At 35.3% G+C, this 21762-nt stretch overlaps 1 protein-coding gene across 2 annotated transcripts in view; it reads left to right on the plus strand.

Annotated features, from left to right (window-relative positions):
• Positions 1 to 9659, plus strand: part of LOC128222754 (neuronal calcium sensor 1-like) — a 72064-nt gene extending 62405 nt beyond the window's left edge. For both annotated transcript variants that reach the window (XM_052931866.1, XM_052931865.1), the window contains exons 4-8: positions 382 to 471; positions 2879 to 2957; positions 6571 to 6659; positions 7748 to 7825; positions 8711 to 9659. In XM_052931866.1, coding sequence (XP_052787826.1) covers positions 382 to 471; positions 2879 to 2957; positions 6571 to 6659; positions 7748 to 7825; positions 8711 to 8818 — 444 coding nt within the window. In that variant the 3' untranslated portion in view covers positions 8819 to 9659. The remainder of the gene's footprint in view (positions 1 to 381; positions 472 to 2878; positions 2958 to 6570; positions 6660 to 7747; positions 7826 to 8710) is intronic.
• Positions 9660 to 21762: the final 12103 nt, after the last annotated feature.

Genomic DNA, 21762 nt, shown 5'->3' on the forward strand with positions numbered 1-21762 from the left:
AATGCTAAAAGACTGATGAAAGGACTAGAGAAGCATTGAATATAATCCCTATACATTTCTGCAATCAGACTTTCTATAGACATTTGTAGGACATGCATTTTTTGTAAAAGAAAATACGAACAATTGAAACATAATTATTTGTTTGTGTGGGTCGGTAAGCTAGACCTACTTTCACTTTCAAATTTTAACATAGTAATCGTAGATAACTATCAGAAAATGGCCCGGAGATCGCAAATATAAATGTGTATTAACTTTGGGAAGTTTTATGCTTATATTTGCTGCAAAATGATCCCATTTATGTGCTATCTTGGAACAACCCTTCTACATAGCGTGGACATTGACTCTAAATCAAATTCGAAATTCTACTCAACCATATTTCAGGGCTTTACCAAAATATACAAACAGTTCTTCCCGTTTGGTGATCCTAGTCGGTTCGCCACGTTCGTGTTCAATGTGTTCGACAAAAATAAGGTAAGCTGCATCCGCAGGTGCCCCCTTTTAAAGGGACTGTTTTACCGGTTATAGAATAAGTCATTCGAAACTTTAGTTTTACGTGTGTTATGTAAAAAATTACTACTAACAATAGTCAGTTATTGTAAGGAATCTATGTATGAGGACCAATCAAAAATACGCGGACTAGCTGCATGAAATACGCGGACTAGCTGCGTGAAATACGCGGACTAGCTGCATGAAATACGCGGACTAGCTGCATGAAATACGCGGACTAGCTGCGTGAAATACGCGGACTAGCTGCGTGAAATACGCGGACTAGCTGCATGAAATACGCGGACTAGCTGCGTGAAATACGCGGACTAGCTGCGTGAAATACGCGGACTAGCTGCATGAAATACGCGGACTAGCTGCGTGAAATACGCGGACTAGCTGCGTGAAATACGCGGACTAGCTGCGTGAAATACGCGGACTAGCTGCGTGAAATACGCGGACTAGCTGCGTGAAATACGCGGACTAGCTGCGTGAAATACGCGGACTAGCTGCATGAAATACGCGGACTAGCTGCGTGAAATACGCGGACTAACTGCGTGAAATACGCGGACTAGCTGCATGAAATACGCGGACTAGCTGCATGAAATACGCGGACTAGCTGCGTGAAATATGCAGTTTAGATAATATTAAGTACTTAAAAAATGAGATCTCATGGACAGCGCAACCAAACCATGCGACTTGACGTTCTGTCCATGAGCGCAAACTCAGCTTTATTTACATGATTGTTATAATTATTATTCAAATAGTTTAGGCTACAATTTGAAATATGTTTTACCATCATTACCATTGCCAAATTGACTATTCATACAGTTCGAGTATTTTAAAATGTGCGTATTTGCATATTACTCAAAGCGCGTTTAGTGGACGCCGTAATTTGATGTTTTTCCACGTGCATGTGAGGGTGTCTAATTGACGATGGATCAAATCAGGTTTGTTCAATAATAACTCAATAATTGACGAGTGGCATAGCTACATTCGCGTGTAATTGGAACCCGAATATCGACGAAAGTAGAAGTTAATGAAAATAATCCTGCTCTGTAAATATTTTTGACGTCATTCCCTTTGATGCTCGCCTATGCGAACAATATGGATAGCTAGAGTCGGCGTGGGCGTCACATTATGTAGTCTATTGGTTAAGGTTTGCATGTAACGACATTTAAGTCAACTATCAAACATACATAATCAATCAAGTGAGATTACTCCATTGGCATATAATGCAACTAATGACCCTTTATTAGTGACTCAGAAATTCTGGTTAAGGTTTGCATGTAAGCACACTTCTGTAATATCTCCGCAACTACGTGATGTTATACATTTAAACCTTAAACACCGGTTCACAAATATCCAATCTACTTAATTAAGTGAGATTCTAGTAACTCTTTTTGCCTAAATGGCAAATCATGGCCAATAATTAATCGACTTATATATTCTGATTACAGTATTTGCATGTAACCACATTTAAGTCAATATATCAGCTAATATTAGCACAGTAGATTGCATTGAAACTTTACCAGTGATTCCCAACTACCTAACCGACTCAATTAATAAAGGTTGATAATTCTGTTTCGCATTTAATGCTAATTATGTCCCTTTATTTTTCGACTTTAATCATTAATCAAGTCCGATAATTACCTTGCATGTAATGCAAATTGTGGTCCCATATTATTCGATAGTTTTAGTTTAATTTAGTTTAAATAGTTTCCGACGAAGATATTGTCTCTGTGACAACTCTTGTTTATTAAGAACTTAAAATTATACAGTGACATACTTTGTATCATCATGCGCATATTGTTTGTAAAATAAAGAAAATGTGAATATCTCAGCAGTATTATATTTCTTTATCAAATATGAATAAACGTTGCATCTTATTCGTTTTATTGCATGCTTATAAAACTAAGACCTTATATAATATAGCTATAATACTCAAAGTGCAAAATTATGTTTTGTTTCAGTAATTAAGAATGTTCAAGTATTTTTGATCCCCATAGGAAATGTCAAAACTTTCGGAAATAGTGGCAGAACAGGTTGATTTAGATTTAATTTACCAAAACAGAACCTGTATCTGTCTGTGTTGGTATATCTTTCAAATGAGTTAATGAAGTTTGATAGTGAAAAAAGTGTTGCCAGGATATAGTCTTTCAGCGATTCCCTTCAATTCTAATATCCGAGCTTCGGAAATAGATTTCTCTGAAGAGACCATTGCCATCATTCAATCACGAAAGGAGGAAACCTATTACTTTTTCCGTTCTGTTGAATTAACAAAAATCTTTGACAGTAGTCCGTTTAACTCGAAACAGCACAGTTTATTCTTTTCAGCTTGTATAGGTGTTGAATGTTTACCTATATGTGTCTGCATATAATTTTACTATTTTAGGATGGTTACATCGAGTTCCACGAGTTTTTACAAGCTCTTTCAGTGACTTCGAGAGGAAACGTAGAGGAGAAATTACAATGTAAGGGTCTAGTTTTATCATTTGTTTGTTTATAGAATAATGTTTGTCCGACTTAAACAGTACGTTAATACATACAAACATAACTCTATAACATTTACAATAGCTTCGTATTTCGATAAACTCATTAGATGCATTTAAAAGAAAAGATGCTAGAATTACCTGGTATTAATTTTGGATGTGGATTTTCCAAATATAAAATTATTCTACCAGTTTTTAGTTTAGAAAATTGGTAATTCCTTCTTTATAAATGTATATATGAGTCAAAATATACTAATACGTACACCCTAGTTCCTACTGAAAAAAACAAACTGTATTACAAAATTTGCAGCAGTGACAAACCCATTTAATATTATAAACTTAACTATTGCAGTTTGACACTGTGATAACGAACAGATAATTATATTTAAATATGATTTTTGATATATATAAATAAATATTGTCTCTGTTTTGTTTATAATTGTCTATTTGAACATTAGTTACTTTTGAAGGAGTTTTTTTAGTCGGACCACAACCTTCGTGTTACTAAAAGCATGTTTGACTTATAATGTTGTTTTGTTTTTATTTTTGGAATCTTAGTTATTTTTAGTTGTCAGTAGGTCTAAGATGGTAACACTTAGAGCACAATCAATTCTAAATACTGTTTTGTGTCTCTATATCTGGATTATATATTACTCACCTTGGCAGAAGTTGTGTTTAGTTCGACTGAACAGTGAAACAAAAACAAAATGTATTTACGCAATCCTGAGCTAAAATAGCTTTCTGAATGTACCCCGGATCTGTTAGCATGACACGCCTTATGTAAAACTATGATACACGTGTCACTCATAGCTAATTGTTGCATTGCTTTGATCATAACGCTATTAGATAATTGTTATTTCCAGCATAATCTTTGCTGCAATTAAACTGTTAATAAAAATGAGTGTTCCAAAAGTGCCATGAAACTGTAAATGCTTGTGTTTTAGAAAAGCGCACTAGGCCCGTACTTAAGTCAACAGATGAGTTATAAATTTGCTGCTTCTCCTTCGGGATTTTCTAATATAAACTTTGTTGAATGTTGGGACAAGTGTCAGTTCTTATGAAGTTTAGACTAATCGTGCTATGGCGGTGAAATAACGATATTTTGAGCATGGACTGTTTGTCGCCTTGTTGTGTTGTGTTTCTTGTTTGTTGTCTTGTAGTGTTGTGTTTCTTGTTTGTTGTCTTGTAGTGTTGTGTTTTTGTTTGTTGTCATGTAGTTTTGTGTCTCTTGTTTGTTGTCATGTAGGGTTGTGTTTTTGTTTGTTGTCATGTAGTGTTGTGTTTCTTGTTTGTTGTCATGTAGTGTTGTGTCTCTTGTTTGTTGCCATGTAGGGTTGTGTTTTTGTTTGTTGTCATGTAGTGTTGTGTTTTTGTTTGTTGTCATGTAGTTTTGTGTCTCTTGTTTGTTGTCATGTAGGGTTGTGTTTTTGTTTGTTGTCATGAAGTGTTGTGTTTCTTGTTTGTTGCCATGTAGTGTTGTGTTTCTTGTTTGTTGTCATTTAGTGTTGTGTTTGTTGTTTGTTGTCATGTAGTGTTGTGTTTCTTGTTTGTTGTCATGTAGGGTTGTGTTTCTTGTTTGTTGTCATGTAGTGTTGTGTTTCTTGTTTGTTGTCATGTAGGGTTGTGTTTTTGTTTGTTGTCATGTAGGGTTGTGTTTCTGTTTGTTGTCATGTAGGGTTGTGTCTCTTGTTTGTTGTCTTGTAGGGTTGTGTCTCTTGTTTGTTGTCATGTAGGGTTGTGTTTTTGTTTGTTGTCATGTAGTGTTGTGTCTCTTGTTTGTTGCCATGTAGTGTTGTGTTTCTTGTTTGTTGTCATGTAGTGTTGTGTTTGTTGTTTGTTGTCATGTAGGGTTGTGTTTCTTGTTTGTTGTCATGTAGGGTTGTGTTTCTTGTTTGTTGTCATGTAGTGTTGTGTCTCTTGTTTGTTGCCATGTAGGGTTGTGTCTCTTGCTTGTTGTCATGAAGTGTTGTGTCTCTTGTTTGTTGCCATGTAGTGTTGTGTTTCTTGTTTTTTGTCTTGTAGTGTTTGGTATCTTGTTTGTTGTCATGTAGTTTTGGATCTCCTGTGTTGTCTTGTAATGTTTTGTCACTTGTTTGTTGTCATGTAGTGTTGTGTCTCTTGTTTGTTGTCATGTAGTTTTGGATCTCCTGTGTTGTCTTGTAATGTTTTGTCACTTGTTTGTTGTCATGTAGCGTTGTGTCTCTTGTTTGTTGTCATGTAGCGTTGTGTCTCTTGTTTGTTGTCTTGTAGGGTTGTGTTTTTGTTTGTTGTCTTGTAGTGTTGTGTCTCTTGTTTGTTGTCATGTAGTTTTGGATCTCCTATTGTCTTGTAATGTTTTGTCTCTTGTTTGTTGTCTTGTAATGTTTTGTCACTTGTTTGTTGTCATGTAGTGTTGTGTCTCTTGTTTGTTGTCTTGAAGTGTTTTTCTCTTGTTTGTTGTCATGAAGTGTTTTGTCTCTTGTTTGTTGTCATGTAGTGTTGTGTCTCTTGTTTGTTGTCTTGTAGTGTTGTGTCACTTGTTTGTTGTCATGTGGTGTTGTGTCTCTTGTTTGTGGTCATATCGTGTTGTGTCTCTTGTTTGTTAATATAGGGTGTTGTGTCTCTTGTTTGTTGTCATGTGGTGTTTTGTCTCTTGTTTGTTGTCAGGTGGTGTTTTGTCTCTTGTTTGTTGTCATATGGTGTTTTGTCTCTTGTTTGTTGTCATAAGGTGTTGTCTCTCTTGTTTGTTGTCATGTGGTGTTGTGTTTCTTGTTTGTTGTCTTGTAGTGTTGTGTTTCTTGTTTGTTGTCATGTGGTGTTGTGTTTCTTGTTTGTTAATATAGGGTGTTGTGTCTCTTGTTTGTTGTCATGTAGTGTTGTGTCTCTTGTTTGTTGTCATGTGGTGTTTTGTCTATTGTTTGTTGTCAGGTGGTGTTTTGTCTCTTGTTTGTTGTCATATGGTGTTTTGTCTCTTGTTTGTTGTCATAAGGTGTTGTCTCTCTTGTTTGTTGTCATGTGGTGTTGTGTTTCTTGTTTGTTGTCTTGTAGTGTTGTTTTTCTTGTTTGTTGTCTTGTAGTGTTGTGTTTCTTGTTTGTTGTCATGTGGTGTTGTGTCTCTTGTTTGTTGTCTTGTAGTGTTGTGTTTCTTGTTTGTTGTCATGTGGTGTTTTGTCTCTTGTTTGTTGTCATGTGGTGTTGTGTCTCTTGTTTGTTGTCATGTGGTGTTGTGTCTCTTGTTTGTTGTCATGTGGTGTTGTGTCTCTTGTTTGCTGTCATGTGGTGTTTTGTCTCTTGTTTGTTGTCATGTGGTGTTGTGTCTCTTGTTTGTTGTCATGTGGTGTTGTGTCTCTTGTTTGTTGTCATGTGGTGTTGTGTCTCTTGTTTGTTGTCATGTGGTGTATGTGTCTCTTGTTTGTTGTCATGTGGTGTTGTGTCTCTTGTTTGTTGTCATGTGGTGTTGTGTCTCTTGATTGTTGTCATGTAGTGTTGTGTCCCGTGTTTGGTGTTTTGGTCTACCTGTAATTCTTTTTGTTTTAGAAAGGACATCTCGTCCAGTATTTGTCTCTGTCTGTATTTCATACAATGATAATAATGCTGTTTTGTTTTAATATTTCAGGGGCATTCCGGCTATATGATCTCGACAGCGATGGATTCATTACGCGAGACGAACTCCGAGACATAGTAGATTCCATATACAAAATGGTGGTGAGAAATGATTGGATTTTTTAAATACTTTTCATTCATATTTGAATTTTGCAACACACGTTTCGGTAAAATAGGATTTTTCTTATTGGTTACAAAACATATCTGATGAAATAATAATGACGCAGCAAATATCAAGCCTGAATGTGTAACACACTGGTGCGTGACATGCTGCTATTGTTAAAATCATTCAAGAATTAGTAACAATAAAACGATAACTCCCTAAACCAAAACTGGAAGGTTTTTAAGAAATAAAAACATTTCCAACAAAATTAAGTACAACTATAGCAAGGTGCTGATGTTAGATGATTTTGATTTGGAAACGAAAGCAATTGACAATGTTTTGCAGTTTTGTTTTATTTTTAATTTGCAGTTATATTTAGATTTTAACAGAATCTCGTTACAAGCTATGCCAATAAAACATGAAATAAAACCCTCAAAAATAAAGGGAATTATATCTAAGAAGGTTAGAAAGCTTCTAAAATATTGTTTAATGGAAAGTTTTATAGAGCTGACATCCATTAATACAAATTTTAGGTATTATTGTTGTTCTATTGTCAATTGAAAAAGGTTGTTATTTAATAAGGTTTAATGGGAAAACGAAACGTTTTTAGATCACTTCCAGTGCATGAATATTAAAACAGTTCACTTTTTATGGTAAACAATGCATTATTAGATAACAGACCTATTTGGTATCAATCAATCTTAACGTTTGTTATAGAAATGGCACGCCATTTTTCATATTACGTTCGAAGTATGTATAACTGATAAGAATGTGAGATAAAATGATTAACATTGACTTCGAGGTTAAAATACTATGGTAACGCTTACGAGCCGCAGTAAAAGTTTATGGTTTAACCTCTTGCGCATGGAAGTGAGCAAGAACTAAGGTTTATAGGTCCGTGCAATATATACAACGTCAAGGATTTGAAAGCACCGTGCTGACATTTTTAAGCGTAACTGTTTATATGTAACCTAAGGAATAAGTCATCACTGAAAACATATTATGCGTTCAGTTTTGAATATATAAAACAACATTTGTCACGTACTTCAGTCGGCATGTCTGATCAAATAATGTGCCTTGATTACAGGGCAACACTGTAAAACTGCCGGAGGAGGAAAACACCCCAGACAAGAGGGTGAACAAGATCTTTGATGTTATGGATAAGGTCAGACTTACATATTGCTGTAATTAATATGTATGCATGGTGTCAGACGGTCATATAGCTGTAATAGATATTTATGGATGATTTCTGACAATGACGTATTGTTAGGATATATGTTTTCACATCAGACACATTTGTAAAATAAATTACGAAGAAGAGCTATTGATATGAACTGTGTTCTGATTTAATGGATTTGAGAACTGTGTTCTGATTTAATTGATTTTAGAACTGTGATATGATTAATTGATTTTAGAACATGTTCAGATTTAATTGATTTAAGAACTGTGTTCTGATCATTTGAGAAAAGTGTTCTGATTTCACTGATTTACAAAACTGTGTTCTGATTTAATTGATTTTAGAACTGTGATCTGATTAATTGATTTTAGAAGATGTTCTGATTTAATTGATTTAAGAACTGTGTTCTGATTTAATTTATTTGAGAAAAGTGTTCTGATTTCACTGATTTGAGAAGTGTGTTCTGATTAACTTGATTTGAAAATTGTTCTGATTTACTTGATTTAAGAAGTGTGTTTTGATTTAACTGATTTAAGAACATGTTCTGATTTAATTGATTTGAAACTGTGTTCTGATTTAATTGATTTGAGAAGTCTGTTCTGATTTAATTGATTTGAGAAGTGTGTTCTGATTGAATTGATTTGAGAAATGTGTTCTGACGGATTCCTATCTTACACTCTTTACACGTTCATAATCATTTAGCTAGTTTGTTTTCATTCGGGTTTATTGAATATTGCCTTAAATTATTACGGAGATAGAAACTTCAAAAATGTATTTGCGTTTTACTTGATAAACCCTTTGATTTACGGACAAGTTTTTTCAACTTAGTATTAGTATACTAAAATGTTTGATAAATTAATTATTCTTTTGCAGAACCACGACGATAAACTATCTTTTGAGGAATTTCTCGACGGCTCCAAAAAGGATCCAACAATTATCCAAGCACTTACACTGTATGACGGTTCACATGCTACCACCTGACATTCATGGCGCGCTTAAAATGACTTCGTTTATTTGAAACGGCGGGCGAGCTCCTAAGGGTACTACTTTTCATTTGTAACGACGAGCGAGCTCCGAGGGACTACTTTTTATTTGGTTTAAATGATAACGCTGTGCACACGAAGTGCAAACGGGTCGCCAAGACCTTCCAGCACGCGGGTTTAACTGTTTGTGTGACCGATGTTTTGCCTGTGGTCTTTGGCCGGCAACCCAACATTGTAAGCAGCTTGTGATTATTGAACCCCGACACCTACACTTTTGCTTAATTACCTGAAAGTTTAAATCTATCCGAACTAGGTAGCAGTGCATATACATGAAATAAAAAAGCGTTTCGAACTTTTCTGAGTATAACATAGCATCGCTACAATGAAACATTTCGAAAAAGTGCGCAAATATTTGTAAATTACTCTTATTATATATGGAATTTTATAGTATTGTATTTATTTTCAAAATTGTTCATATATGTTTATTTTATTGCACATTTTTGTAAACAATCAACTAAGTTGGTATGTCTATTAACGAATCAGTCCGAGGATGTGTTTATTAAATATATCCATGTTTATTGTTATTTTTGTATAAATAACAAGGACTTTTTTGACAGACAAATGCCAACGAATCTTATGAGATCTATTTGAAGATTACAATGTACAATCACGTTTACAAGACAAGTCTATATATTTTACCTATTACAAATTGTGTGTTCATATTAGCCATTTGAATCATCTGTACTTTTTAAAAAGCATGATATTTTTTCTTTTTATGTATGCCAAGTACACTGTAATGTTTTTTGTTATTTACTTTATTAAACATGCACAGAAAGGAAGTGTTTCAACTTTAAATAAAATGACGTCATTTTTCGTATAAACATATATTATAAACTGACGTTTTGGATAGAAGTTAAACAAGCTAACAGTCTTCAAGTGTTTTTAGAGGTCTATACTATATTATAAACATTTAACTACCAAATACTGGGCCAGCCACTGTTTATATCTACCGCTTATCCTAATAACGATGAATATATATATATATATATATATATATATATATATATATATATATATATATAAACCATCGGAGAGCATAAAATATTCAATGAAAAATCTAGAACATCAGATGTATTGAATCTAGCATACCACATTCTTTGAATCTAGCATATCAGATATACTGAATCTAGCATATCAGATATATTGAATCTAACATATCAGATGTATTGAATCTAGCATATCTGATATATTGAATCTAGCATATCTGACGTATTGACTCTAGCATATATATATATTGAATAATAGCATATATATTGAATCTAACATATCAGATATATTGAATCTAGTATATATATTGAATCTAACATATCAGATATATTGAATCTAGTATATATATTGAATCTAGCATATCAGATATATTGAATCTAGTATACATATTGAATCTAGCATATCAGATATATTGAATCTAACATATCAGATGTATTGAATCTAGCATATCTGATATATTGAATCTAGCATATCTGATGTATTGACTCTAGCATATATATATTGAATAATAGCATATATATTGAATCTAACATATCAGATATATTGAATCTAGTATATATATTGAATCTAACATATCAGATATATTGAATCTAGTATATATATTGAATCTAGCATATCATATACATTTAACCAGCATACCTTATATATTGAATCTAGTATACCATATTTATTGAATCTAGTAAACCGTATATATTGAATCAAGCATACCATATATATTGAATCTAACATACCATATATCATGAATCTAACATACCATATATATTGAATATAAAATACCTTATATATTGAATATAGCATGACATATATATTGAATCTAGCATACCTTATATATTGAATCTAGCATACCTTATATTTTGAAACTAGCATTTCATATATATTGAATCTAGCATACCATATAATTGAATCTAGCATACCATATAATTGAATCAACTAAGCCAAAGAAAAATGTGTCAGTTATAGTTATCGTTCATATTTTGAATTTAATAAAATATATATCACATTCGAGCGCAGCGAGTGCCATGTTATGTTACATAGAATTCAAAATATGAAAGATACATCTTAACATATTTCCTCATGTACGCAATTGACTTTGATCATAAAGACCGCATACAAGAAAAATAGATAACTCACTTATTTTCCCCATATCAAAGCGTCTGGGCATATTATGAAAAAATGTCTTTTTCAATTTTAAAACGCAATACAGCGATTTAATTGGCCAATAAACAAGGGCAAGTGAGACTAATTGACAAGCTATTCTTCTAAAAACAGGCCCTAATAGTTTTCCGCAGGAATGACATTACGTGAATATCGTGCGAATTTCTAAACTGTCTGTACCATTTTACTTTACTATATGTTGAAAAATTAGATCATGCCAACATTACAAATACATATTTTATATAAATGAATGTTAGGGACGCAACCAATAAGGCTGCTACAGGATACCAAGAAAGAAATACAATTCTGATTGACATGGCACTAAGGGATCGTGGTCCTTAAATCTTAGAAAAGGGACCGTGCGACTTGGCAAAACATGGGCTCCTACAGTGTTTATACTTTGTATTCAAAAGCGGATCCTAAGATCCTAATGCAATCGCCCAAGTTTATTTTTTTAATTTTAATATAAGAGATAAAGAGTAAAGAAATACTCCCAAAATGCGACATTTTAGAAATTGTTAAAATTTTCTTGGGGGTGTACCCCCAACCCATATTAACACTTAAAATCAAACTAATTTGGGTTCTGAGCGCGGGTGCAAGTCAAATGGTAACGCCCCTCTAACATTAAATCCTGGAATCGCCCCTGGTATTTACCCTTCTGGATAGATGTTGTTTCAACCTCATTGAATGCTTGAACACGGCTTGAACCCCGATCCGGGCGATAATAACAGGACACAATGCAGCTTACTCGGGTTCATAAGACGTGCACATTCGTTCTGGCATTACGACAACAATCCATTCGTGTTAGAGTATAAAAATGCACCTTATTGTTAGTGCAGGAGAAAATGTATTGTGACGGCAGACTAAAATAACTTTACTTTTGGCGGTAGGTTATTGCGTCTTTGCTAATGACGCTAAGGCAAGCTCACCCTGGTGGTGACTGAAACTAGGAAAAGTGCATGTAAATTGTAACAATAAGAAAAGTTCTCCACTTTTTCTGCGGATGACAGGAAAGGAACAGTTTAAGGAGAGTATGAGTGTGTTCCTTGCGTGTGAATTGACATTAAAACCGCCCAGACGGTGCGGGCTTGATTTATTGTTCACAAATGGACCGTATGTGTCCGTATAAAACACGGCTGCAGTCATATTCTGGTTAATAACTTTGCTCTTAGTGTATGGCAGCTTTATGCAAAGATGTTTTCATCAGTTTTATCAGGAGCACATTTTATAAGCAGCACCAGATAGCGATTTAAAAGATGTACAATCAGGCTCCGTCGGTCAGAACATACAGTAATGATGAACAATTTGCCGAAAAAACAAAACTATGAAATTAATCCTGCATTTTGATGTAAGAAATTATATTATTGGTCAACATCTTTTTCAGTTTCTAATTATATTAGTTCACGTAATGGAAACTTACAGGACAAGCCCGGTACTCAGACATTTAACGCAAGCCCGGTAGTCAGACTTTTTACACAAGCCCGGAAGTCAGACATTTAACGCAAGCCCGGTACTCAAACATTTAACGCAAGCCCGGTAGTCAGACTTTTTACACAAGCCCGGAAGTCAGACTTTTTACACAAGCCCGGTAGTCAGACATTTAACGCAAGCCCGGTAGTCAGACTTTTTACACAAGCCCGGTAGTCAGACATTTAACACAAGCCCATTAGTCAGACTTTTTACACAAGCCCGGAAGTCAGACTTTTTACACAAGCCCGGTAGTCAGACATTTAACACAAGCCCATTAGTCAGACTTTTTACACAAGCCCGGAAGTCAGACATATAACGCAAACCCGGTTGTCAGACATTTAACGCAAGCCCGGTAGTCAGACATTTAACGCAAGCCCGGTAGTCAGACATTAAACGCAAGCCCGGTAGTCAGACATTAAACGCAATCCCATTAGTCAGACATTTAACGCAAGCCCATTAGTCAGACATATAACGCAAGCCCGGTAGTCAGACATTAAACGCAAGCCCGGTAGTCAGACATATAACGCAAGTCCGGTAGTCAGACATATAACGCAAGCCCGGTAGTCAGACATTAAACGCAAGCCCGGTAGTCAGACATTTAACGCAAGCCCATTAGTCAGACATTTAACGCAAGCCCGGTAGTCAGACATTAAACGCAAGCCCGGTAGTCAGACATTTAACGCAAGCCCGGTAGTCAGACATTTAACGCAAGCCCGGTAGTCAGACATTTAACGCAAGCCCGGTAGTCAGACATATAACGCAAGCCCGGTAGTCAGACATTAAACGCAAGCCCGGTAGTCAGACATTTAACGCAAGCCCATTAGTCAGACATTTAACGCAAGCCCGGTAGTCAGACATTAAACGCAAGCCCGGTAGTCAGACATTAAACACAAGCCCATTAGTCAGACATTTAACGCAAGCCCGGTAGTCAGACATTAAACGCAAGCCCGGTAGTCAGACATTTAACGCAAGCCCGGTAGTCAGACATTTAACGCAAGCCCATTAGTCAGACATTTAACGCAAGCCCGGTAGTCAGACATTAAACGCAAGCCCGGTAGTCAGACATTTAACGCAAGCCCATTAGTCAGACATTTAACGCAAGCCCGGTAGTCAGACATTAAACGCAAGCCCGGTAGTCAGACATTTAACGCAAGCCCGGTAGTCAGACATTTAACGCAAGCCCGGTAGTCAGACATATAACGCAAGCCCGGTTTTCAGACATATAACGCAAGCCAGGTTGTCAGACATTTAACGCAAACCCGGTTTTCAGACATATAACGCAAGCCCGGTTGTCAGACATATAAGGCAAGCCCGGTAGTCAGACATTTAACGCAAGCCCGGGAGTCAGACATATAAGGCAAGCCCGGTAGTCAGACATTTAACGCAAACCCGGTTTTCAGACATATAACGCAAGCCCGGTTGTCAGACATATAAGGCAAGCCCGGTAGTCAGACATTTAACGCAAACCCGGGAGTCAGACATATAAGGCAAGCCCGGTAGTCAGACATATAACGCAAGCCCGGTTGTCAGACATATAAGGCAAGCCCGGTAGTCAGACATTTAACGCAAACCCGGGAGTCAGACATATAAGGCAAGCCCGGTAGTCAGACATTTAACGCAAGCCCGGGAGTCAGACATATAAGGCAAGCCCGGTAGTCAGACATTTAATAAAGAACCCATTCATAGGCACATGGTTATGGCCGAACAGACCTTAATGAGAGACACATTACTTCATTAAAGTACCCTGATTTAACATGCATCTTCATAGATAAAACAGTCTGCAAAACAGAAAATAAATTGCGATTTAAACTAGTTCATGGCCACACTCACTCGAATCTCTGTATGTGAAAATAACACTGAAGACAATCGACGTACAGCCCAGAAGCTCCCAAATACCCCACAAGGAATCAATCTCTCTTTCCTCTCTGGAAAGCAATCTTAATTGTGGTCTGTCATATTAGCTAAGCCAGTAAATATCCCTCTTACATAACTGATTGCCACTTCTTGTGACTGTCAAAGCTCTTTGCACGTCATAAGTTTCTCTCAATATTTCAATCAAAGCGATGTTATAGACATTGATTGCAATATTGTTTTGATATTTGGTATGTCCTCTTGGCAATGCTCAAATGTTTTTTTTTAAATATCTTAATTGCAAAACAGTTAAGAGCAATGTATATTATGTTAAAAGATTAATTTGTCCTACTAATATAGGGTCGAGTGTTAAGACAGATATAAGCTGAATTGGAAAAGGATTGCATTCCTTACGGTTAAAAGCAATATTGGTCGGTGTTTTTTTAATCTCTAAACCCTTTAATAATGCATATACCTTTTTGAGTATTCGATTCCAAGTTTACTGGATTTATCAATCTACCTGAACCAGCCGAACTCTATTTTAAAGCTGCACTCTCACAGATTTACCATTTTTACAACTTTTTTATTTTTTGTCTTTGAATGAGCAATTTTGTTTGCGTAAATATCTGCAAACCAATGATATAAGATTGCTGACAAAAGATCAGATCGCAGATTTTCATATTTCCTCACGGTTTTAAGAAAAATGCATATACCATCAATTTTGGAACCTAAATATAAAAATCTTATTTCTTGTCAGCAGTCTTATATAACTGATTTCCATGGATTGTCGCAAAAATTGGCTCGTTCCAAGACAAAAAAATAAAAAAAAGTTGTCAAAACGTTCAATCTGTGGGAGTGCAGCTTTAATGGCTGATACAGTTCGAACTTGGACCTTAATTGATATTAAAATGAACATAAAGGTAGTTACATCGTCATTCCTGTTCTTCTTATAGCTGAAAACGATGTTCTCCTATTTCAATTCTGTTCTTATGTTCAAGGAAATTCTTTACGTATAAATAAAGCACTGTTTTGTAAGCTATGAGATGATTGTAATTGAATTTGTATTTACATAAAAAAAGATCTAAAAGCGTCCGTAGCATAACCAAATTCAGCACATTTGACAATATATGTGTGCCCTACGCGAATTCAGCACATGTGATAATATATGTGTGCCCTACGCGAATTAGTGAAAACATAATAAGTAATTCTGATCCTTCATTTGATTAACGATACCATAGAGCGTAATAACATGTATCCAGGAGGATCCCAGCTATGGGCGTTACAGTAAATGGTGGAAATATCAGTTTTTGGCTAAATATCAAATTTGTTTCACTCAAATATGAAATGGAATTATCATTAAGAGCATCCACGAACTTAACAAACATCACAGCAAGGGAGTTGCAGTTCTTGAGAGGAAAGAAAAACAGATTTTTTTTGCTTTTCAGGGTTCATTTTAATTGCTTTCTCTTATAAAGAAATTCATGCGGTTTTCTGACAGATTAAAAAGAATCCTTCAGACGGTTCTTTCCTTTCCACGTTAAAACTGATATTTTGTGTCTCTCGGCTTATTAAGAAGAGTTTCATTAATTTCGTGGATTTCTAGAAGACAAACTCCTGCGAGTCGCGGTTTATTTTTATACTCCCGTTAATACTGCCCCTTTAATAAATTTTGAAGCATACGTCCAATCATCACCGAATTCGCTCTGAATATGAATGGGCAAATTACACTGGTAAGTTTTAATAACAAGCCATATCACCTCAGTTACTCTAGAGTTATGACCCATAAGTTGGCAAACATGTACATATATTGTCCGCTCTCTACATGTACATATATTGTCCGCTCTCTACATGTACATATATTGTCCGCTCTCTACATGTACATATATTGTCCGCTCTCTACATGTACATATATTGTCCGCTCTCTACATTCGACTACGTTTTGGTCAACGTGTACTCACACATCTTTGAGCCCTTAAAGTGGGACGGGCGCCAGTTGTATGCTCTTGTTATCGCTTTCTCTTATGAAGAAATACGATTTGAAAGCGTATCATCAATACCTTGAGATTCAGAGAGGAAACAATTATTGGCTAGACATAAAGGAAAACGGTACTGTTAAAACTACGACGGTGTCAGAAATGATCAACATGTATTTGGAAACTGAGTTGGTAGGTATATTTAATACTTTCCATAAATTAGTCCTGTGTCGGTACACAATGTTAATGTCGGAGATTGAAGCGTGAGGATTTATATGACTGCCTTTGTCGTTTTACAACGTTTGATACTCCATGCAGAATCTTTATGAGATATACTGAAAATCAATATAATATCAATATACTGAAAATCAATGAAAACGCACCATGCACACAGTTTTATGTTCATAAATTGTCTAAATAAAATAGAATGACGAACGAATCAGGACCGTCAATCGTTTCTGTCGCATTTTTGTCAATGAATCAAATACAGCAACACATAAAACACATACACACATGTTAAGGCATGGAAAATACATGTTCTGTGTTCCGCTAACGTAGATTATTTGCAAGTTGTGTGTTGAATGTGAATTAGACAATGAAGTTATTTAGTTGTGATATCATTATTAATGATAATATAAGATAGTTTTTGTCAATATACAGTGAAGTTACACATTCAACATTGGCATTGGATTGTTGGAATTCCATATTGCTAGGCAATAATTATACAAATCGTAAAATCGACGGAATAATTCTTACGTGATGTGCAAGATTTTTTACGTTTATAATAAGCTATTATCGTATGTCTTTGGCGATGTGGTGTACACCACCAGTACCATTCACTTTTTCACTATGCGTTGACTATATTCAGACATATTTTTAAGTATTAAGTCAATCTCAAATCACAACAAAGTAGCACCGGGTAAAATTATGGTGAGTTTTCTTTGAATGACAGTATATATCAAAACTACTAGCAGTGTATTATGTGAAATTGGAAAACTACTAGCAGTGTATTATGTGAAATTGGAAAACTACTAGCAGTGTATTATGTGAAATTGGAAAACTACTAGCAGTGTATTATGTGAAATTGGAAAACTACTAGCAGTGTATTATGTGAAATTGGAAAACTACTAGCAGTGTATTATGTGAAATTGGAAAACTACTAGCAGTGTATTATGTGAAATTGGTAAACGAAGTTACAATATCACCTTGTATCCGACATTTTTTAACCTTTTGCACAGAAGTATTTTTGGTTGCACACTTATTGATTGTCATATCCCCAAATATGTAGTGCACAACTTTGTGGAAGTGAACATTGCCATTCTGGATTTAAAGACGTTTTCTATTTTCACATAATACACAAGTAACTTCATCAGATCAGTCACACACGTGTATACAAATCATATTGACAACTTATATGTTGTATTCGTGCAAACTGGTTTAGAACGCATTGTAACGCCGCATAACAGCATCGCCGCATAAACGAAATCGACCACGTTTGTGCGGTGATTTTCAACGCATAAACAGGACTTTCTTATGTGGCAAAAAGGCAAACTTTTGCCGCATATAAACAAAATTAAAACACATACTATTACAATAGTGGTTGATAAAGTTATATCAAGTTCGGAGTTTTTTGTGTGCACTTAACCAAGCTTTGAACTAGACTTTTTGGGATGTAAACAACATCGTCATTTGGGACAATCAGAAAATTGAGTCGTCGTATGACGTAACATATATTCTCACCTTTTTGTCAGACTAAAAGCATGTACCCTTGACAATGCGCACTTTCAACGTCACTTCAAACGTTTCTAGAAAGGTCAATTGTTAACGACGGACAAACAACAGCAATTTAACAATCCTCACAGCTCCACATGTGCTCTTTATGCTCAGATGAGCTAATAATTATTTCAATGTCAAGAACCACTAGCTGGTAATTGTGCGATTGTGAAATTTATTCCCGTCTAGGTCATCAGCGCATATCTCTGGTTACCAGGCAACGAAAGGAATACTTTTGAAAATGATATTGTTTCCAAAAATGTCAACACAACATTAGTTTTGGGCACTTGACCAAGATGACTCAGATGACTGATATAAAGTCATCATGGACATCTTTCTTTCATTGATTGTGTTTTTATGTACTAGTCATTTGCAAACAAAACAATGTAGATGTGAACACTCCAAGGGGAGAAATAATTTATTTGAACTTTCAATTTTGGCTCAACTTTAAAACATTACCTTCAGTTTGACCAATTTCTCTGCCTTTTTTCCCCGTATTTTCTTCAAAATGACAGTAATATGCTACGCCCTAATCTTAATCAACATCATCACAACCACCATCATTAACACCACAATCACAACCACCACACCATCATCATCCCCACAACCATCATCCCCACAACCATCATCGTCATCATCATCATCATTATCATCATCATCATCAGCAGCAGCAGCAGCAGCAGCAGCAGCAGCAGCAGCAGCAACAGCAGCAGCAGCAGAACTGGCTCGTGGGAGTCGGGTGGTCAACATGGAGTCCCGCTGAGCCAGTTTATTGTGTGTGGATGACTGGCTCGTGGGAGTCGGGTTGTCAACATGGAGTCCCACTGAGCCAGTTTATTGTGTGTGGATGACTGGCTCGTGGGAGTCGGGTGGTCAACATGGAGTCCCGCTGAGCCAGTTTATTGTGTGTGGATGGCTGGCTCGTGGGAGTCGGGTGGTCAACATGGAGTCCCACTGAGCCAGTTTATTGTGTGTGGATGGCTGGCTCGTGGGAGTCGGGTGGTCAACATGGAGTCCCGCTGAGCCAGTTTATTGTGTGTGGATGACTGGCTCGTGGGAGTCGGGTGGTCAACAGGGAGTTCCGTTGAGCCAGTTTATTGTGTTCAGTTCACTTCATCATTGATATCTGAGAATTACTAAAATATACTGAAGAGCTACCTAAAACGCTAATAGATTTAAAGTAAATATATTAAGTTCACAGTCGAATGAAAAGTTAAAAAAAATATTTAAAAAATGTATTAAAATACATTTTCATTTTAATCTTGAGCTAAGTTTTAGAAAATTGTGTATTACAATTAGAACCAAACTACTGTTAAGAACGCATGCGCTGAGTAAGTTGTAGCGAGTTGTCGACATTTTACTTAACATGTTTATGAGAATACATAATAAGCACAAGGAACAGAAATACGAAATAATAGCAGTATTATTATTATTATTTAAACGGATTTTATTCGTTTAGAGTGTTTCTTGTATGCAAAGATATGGTGTTAAAAAAAATTACAAAGTTGAAAGTTAATAAGGATATAGAACAAGCAAGAACTTCTCAGAACTACTAAGCACTATTAGGAACGCTTTGACAAGAGCTACTAAGAACGCATTTACCATAGCTACTAATAACACTATTACAAAAGCTCAGTACGAACACGATCTATTCCAAGAACTGTTCCAAGTACACTTTTGCAAGAGCACTTCAAAGAACACTATTAAAAGAGAGCTACTAAAACTACTAAAAATGATTAAACAAGAGATACTAGAACTTCTCAGAACGATTACAGGAGCTGCGAAGCTATTCAAAGAGCTACTTAGAACTATTACTTAATAGCCATTTAACTGTTAGCAGAACAGAACAGAACAGACAGTTTATTCGACTTATACATGTGTACATCGTCGTAATACATATAGTTATACATATAAACATGTCACGTATCTAAACTTACAAACATAATATAATAAAATAAAATATAAGCAAAAATATTATGTAAATTGGATACCAAATAATTATTATGTTAACTTTGGCAGTGAGAGAATGTTTCATAACTACTATATCAAGTTAAATTATTTATAAGTGAGTTGCGTATAATAAATGATTCTTTAATATATTTACAAACATTCATAACTTCCTTTTTATCACATGATACCAATAATTGATGGAATTTGAACACAGATGGATTAACATAATAGCATCGTTTTATATAAGTTACACGTAACTGACGATAGCATGGACAAATACATATGAGGTGATATTCATCCTCTATGTCCCTACTATTACAACATAAACAATATCTTTCGTTACGAGGTATATTGTAACGTGCATAACGTCCTGTTTGTATTCCTAAAGGGTGTGCAGAAACTCTCAATCTAACAAAGTATAAACGTAAATTCTTTGGAACTAAATCTAAATATATTTCATAATCAAAGGAAGTTTTGAAAATTCTATACATATCCAAAACAGAACTGTTACTAATATTACCATACCATTCTTGTTTAAATGTATCTATAATTCTACATTTAAATTCGTTTATAAATACATAAATATGCGCAATATTTGGGTTATCAAATACGTATGCAAAACCATAATCATTTAACAGTTTTTTTACCTTAGAAACCCAGTTTATATAACCCTTATTACAGTCATCAATGGCCTGTTTATACACGGACTTTATTATAATGTTATTACTGTTGCAAATCTTAAACCAGTAACTAATAATTCTTACATATCGATTAATGTATAAAGGGTATCTACCTAGTTCTCCATACACTGTAGCATTACATGTGTTTATTTTAACGTGTAACAATCGCTTACAAAATTTTAAATGTATACGTTCTATTTCTTTTGACTTACTAAAACCCCATATTTCACAGGCATAATTCAATATTGAGCCAACAAAAGAATCAAATAGTTGACAAAATATTTTAGGTTTAAGGTCGTATTCTTTGCATTTACATAATAAAGTATTCATGGCCTTAAGAGCTTTTCCAACCAAATGCTCTTGATTCAATGTAAAACTTCCAGTGTAGTTTATCACAGTACCTAAATAATTAAAGTTATCAACAACATCGATAGTATGGCCATTATATGTCCAATGCTCATTACGACGTATTCCACCCCGTTTACGGAAAACCATTATGTTTGTCTTTGATGTATTTACATTTAACCCCCATGCTTTGCAATACGAGTAAAGAGTGTTTAAATGGTTTTGGACTTCCTCGGGCGATTTCCCTAAAATGGCCATATCGTCAGCAAATAGCAACATAATTAAAACAATGTCATCAATACTTAAACCGGAAGTGATGCTATCTTGCATATATAGTTCTAAGTCCTCTACAAACAGGGAAAAAAGAATCGGGGACATACCCCCCCCCCCCCCCCCCCCTGGCGCAGGACATGATTTCACACAGGATTTTACATTTTCATACATATCTTTCACTATTCTAAGTAATTTACCTTTTATACCAGATTTATACAACTTAAGCCACAGAGCATTGCGATAAATACTATCAAAACACTTCAACATGTCGACATAAATAACATATAATCTTTTATTATCATTGATATATTTTTGCACAATAGACATTAAAATATAAATTGCGTCAACTGTTGAGCAACCTTTTCGAAATCCGAATTGTGCATTCGAAATAGTGGCATTAGCCTCACAAAATGACTCGATGCGCT

This window comes from Mya arenaria, chromosome 17, assembly GCF_026914265.1.
Source record: "Mya arenaria isolate MELC-2E11 chromosome 17, ASM2691426v1".
Classification (NCBI taxonomy): domain Eukaryota; kingdom Metazoa; phylum Mollusca; class Bivalvia; order Myida; family Myidae; genus Mya; species Mya arenaria.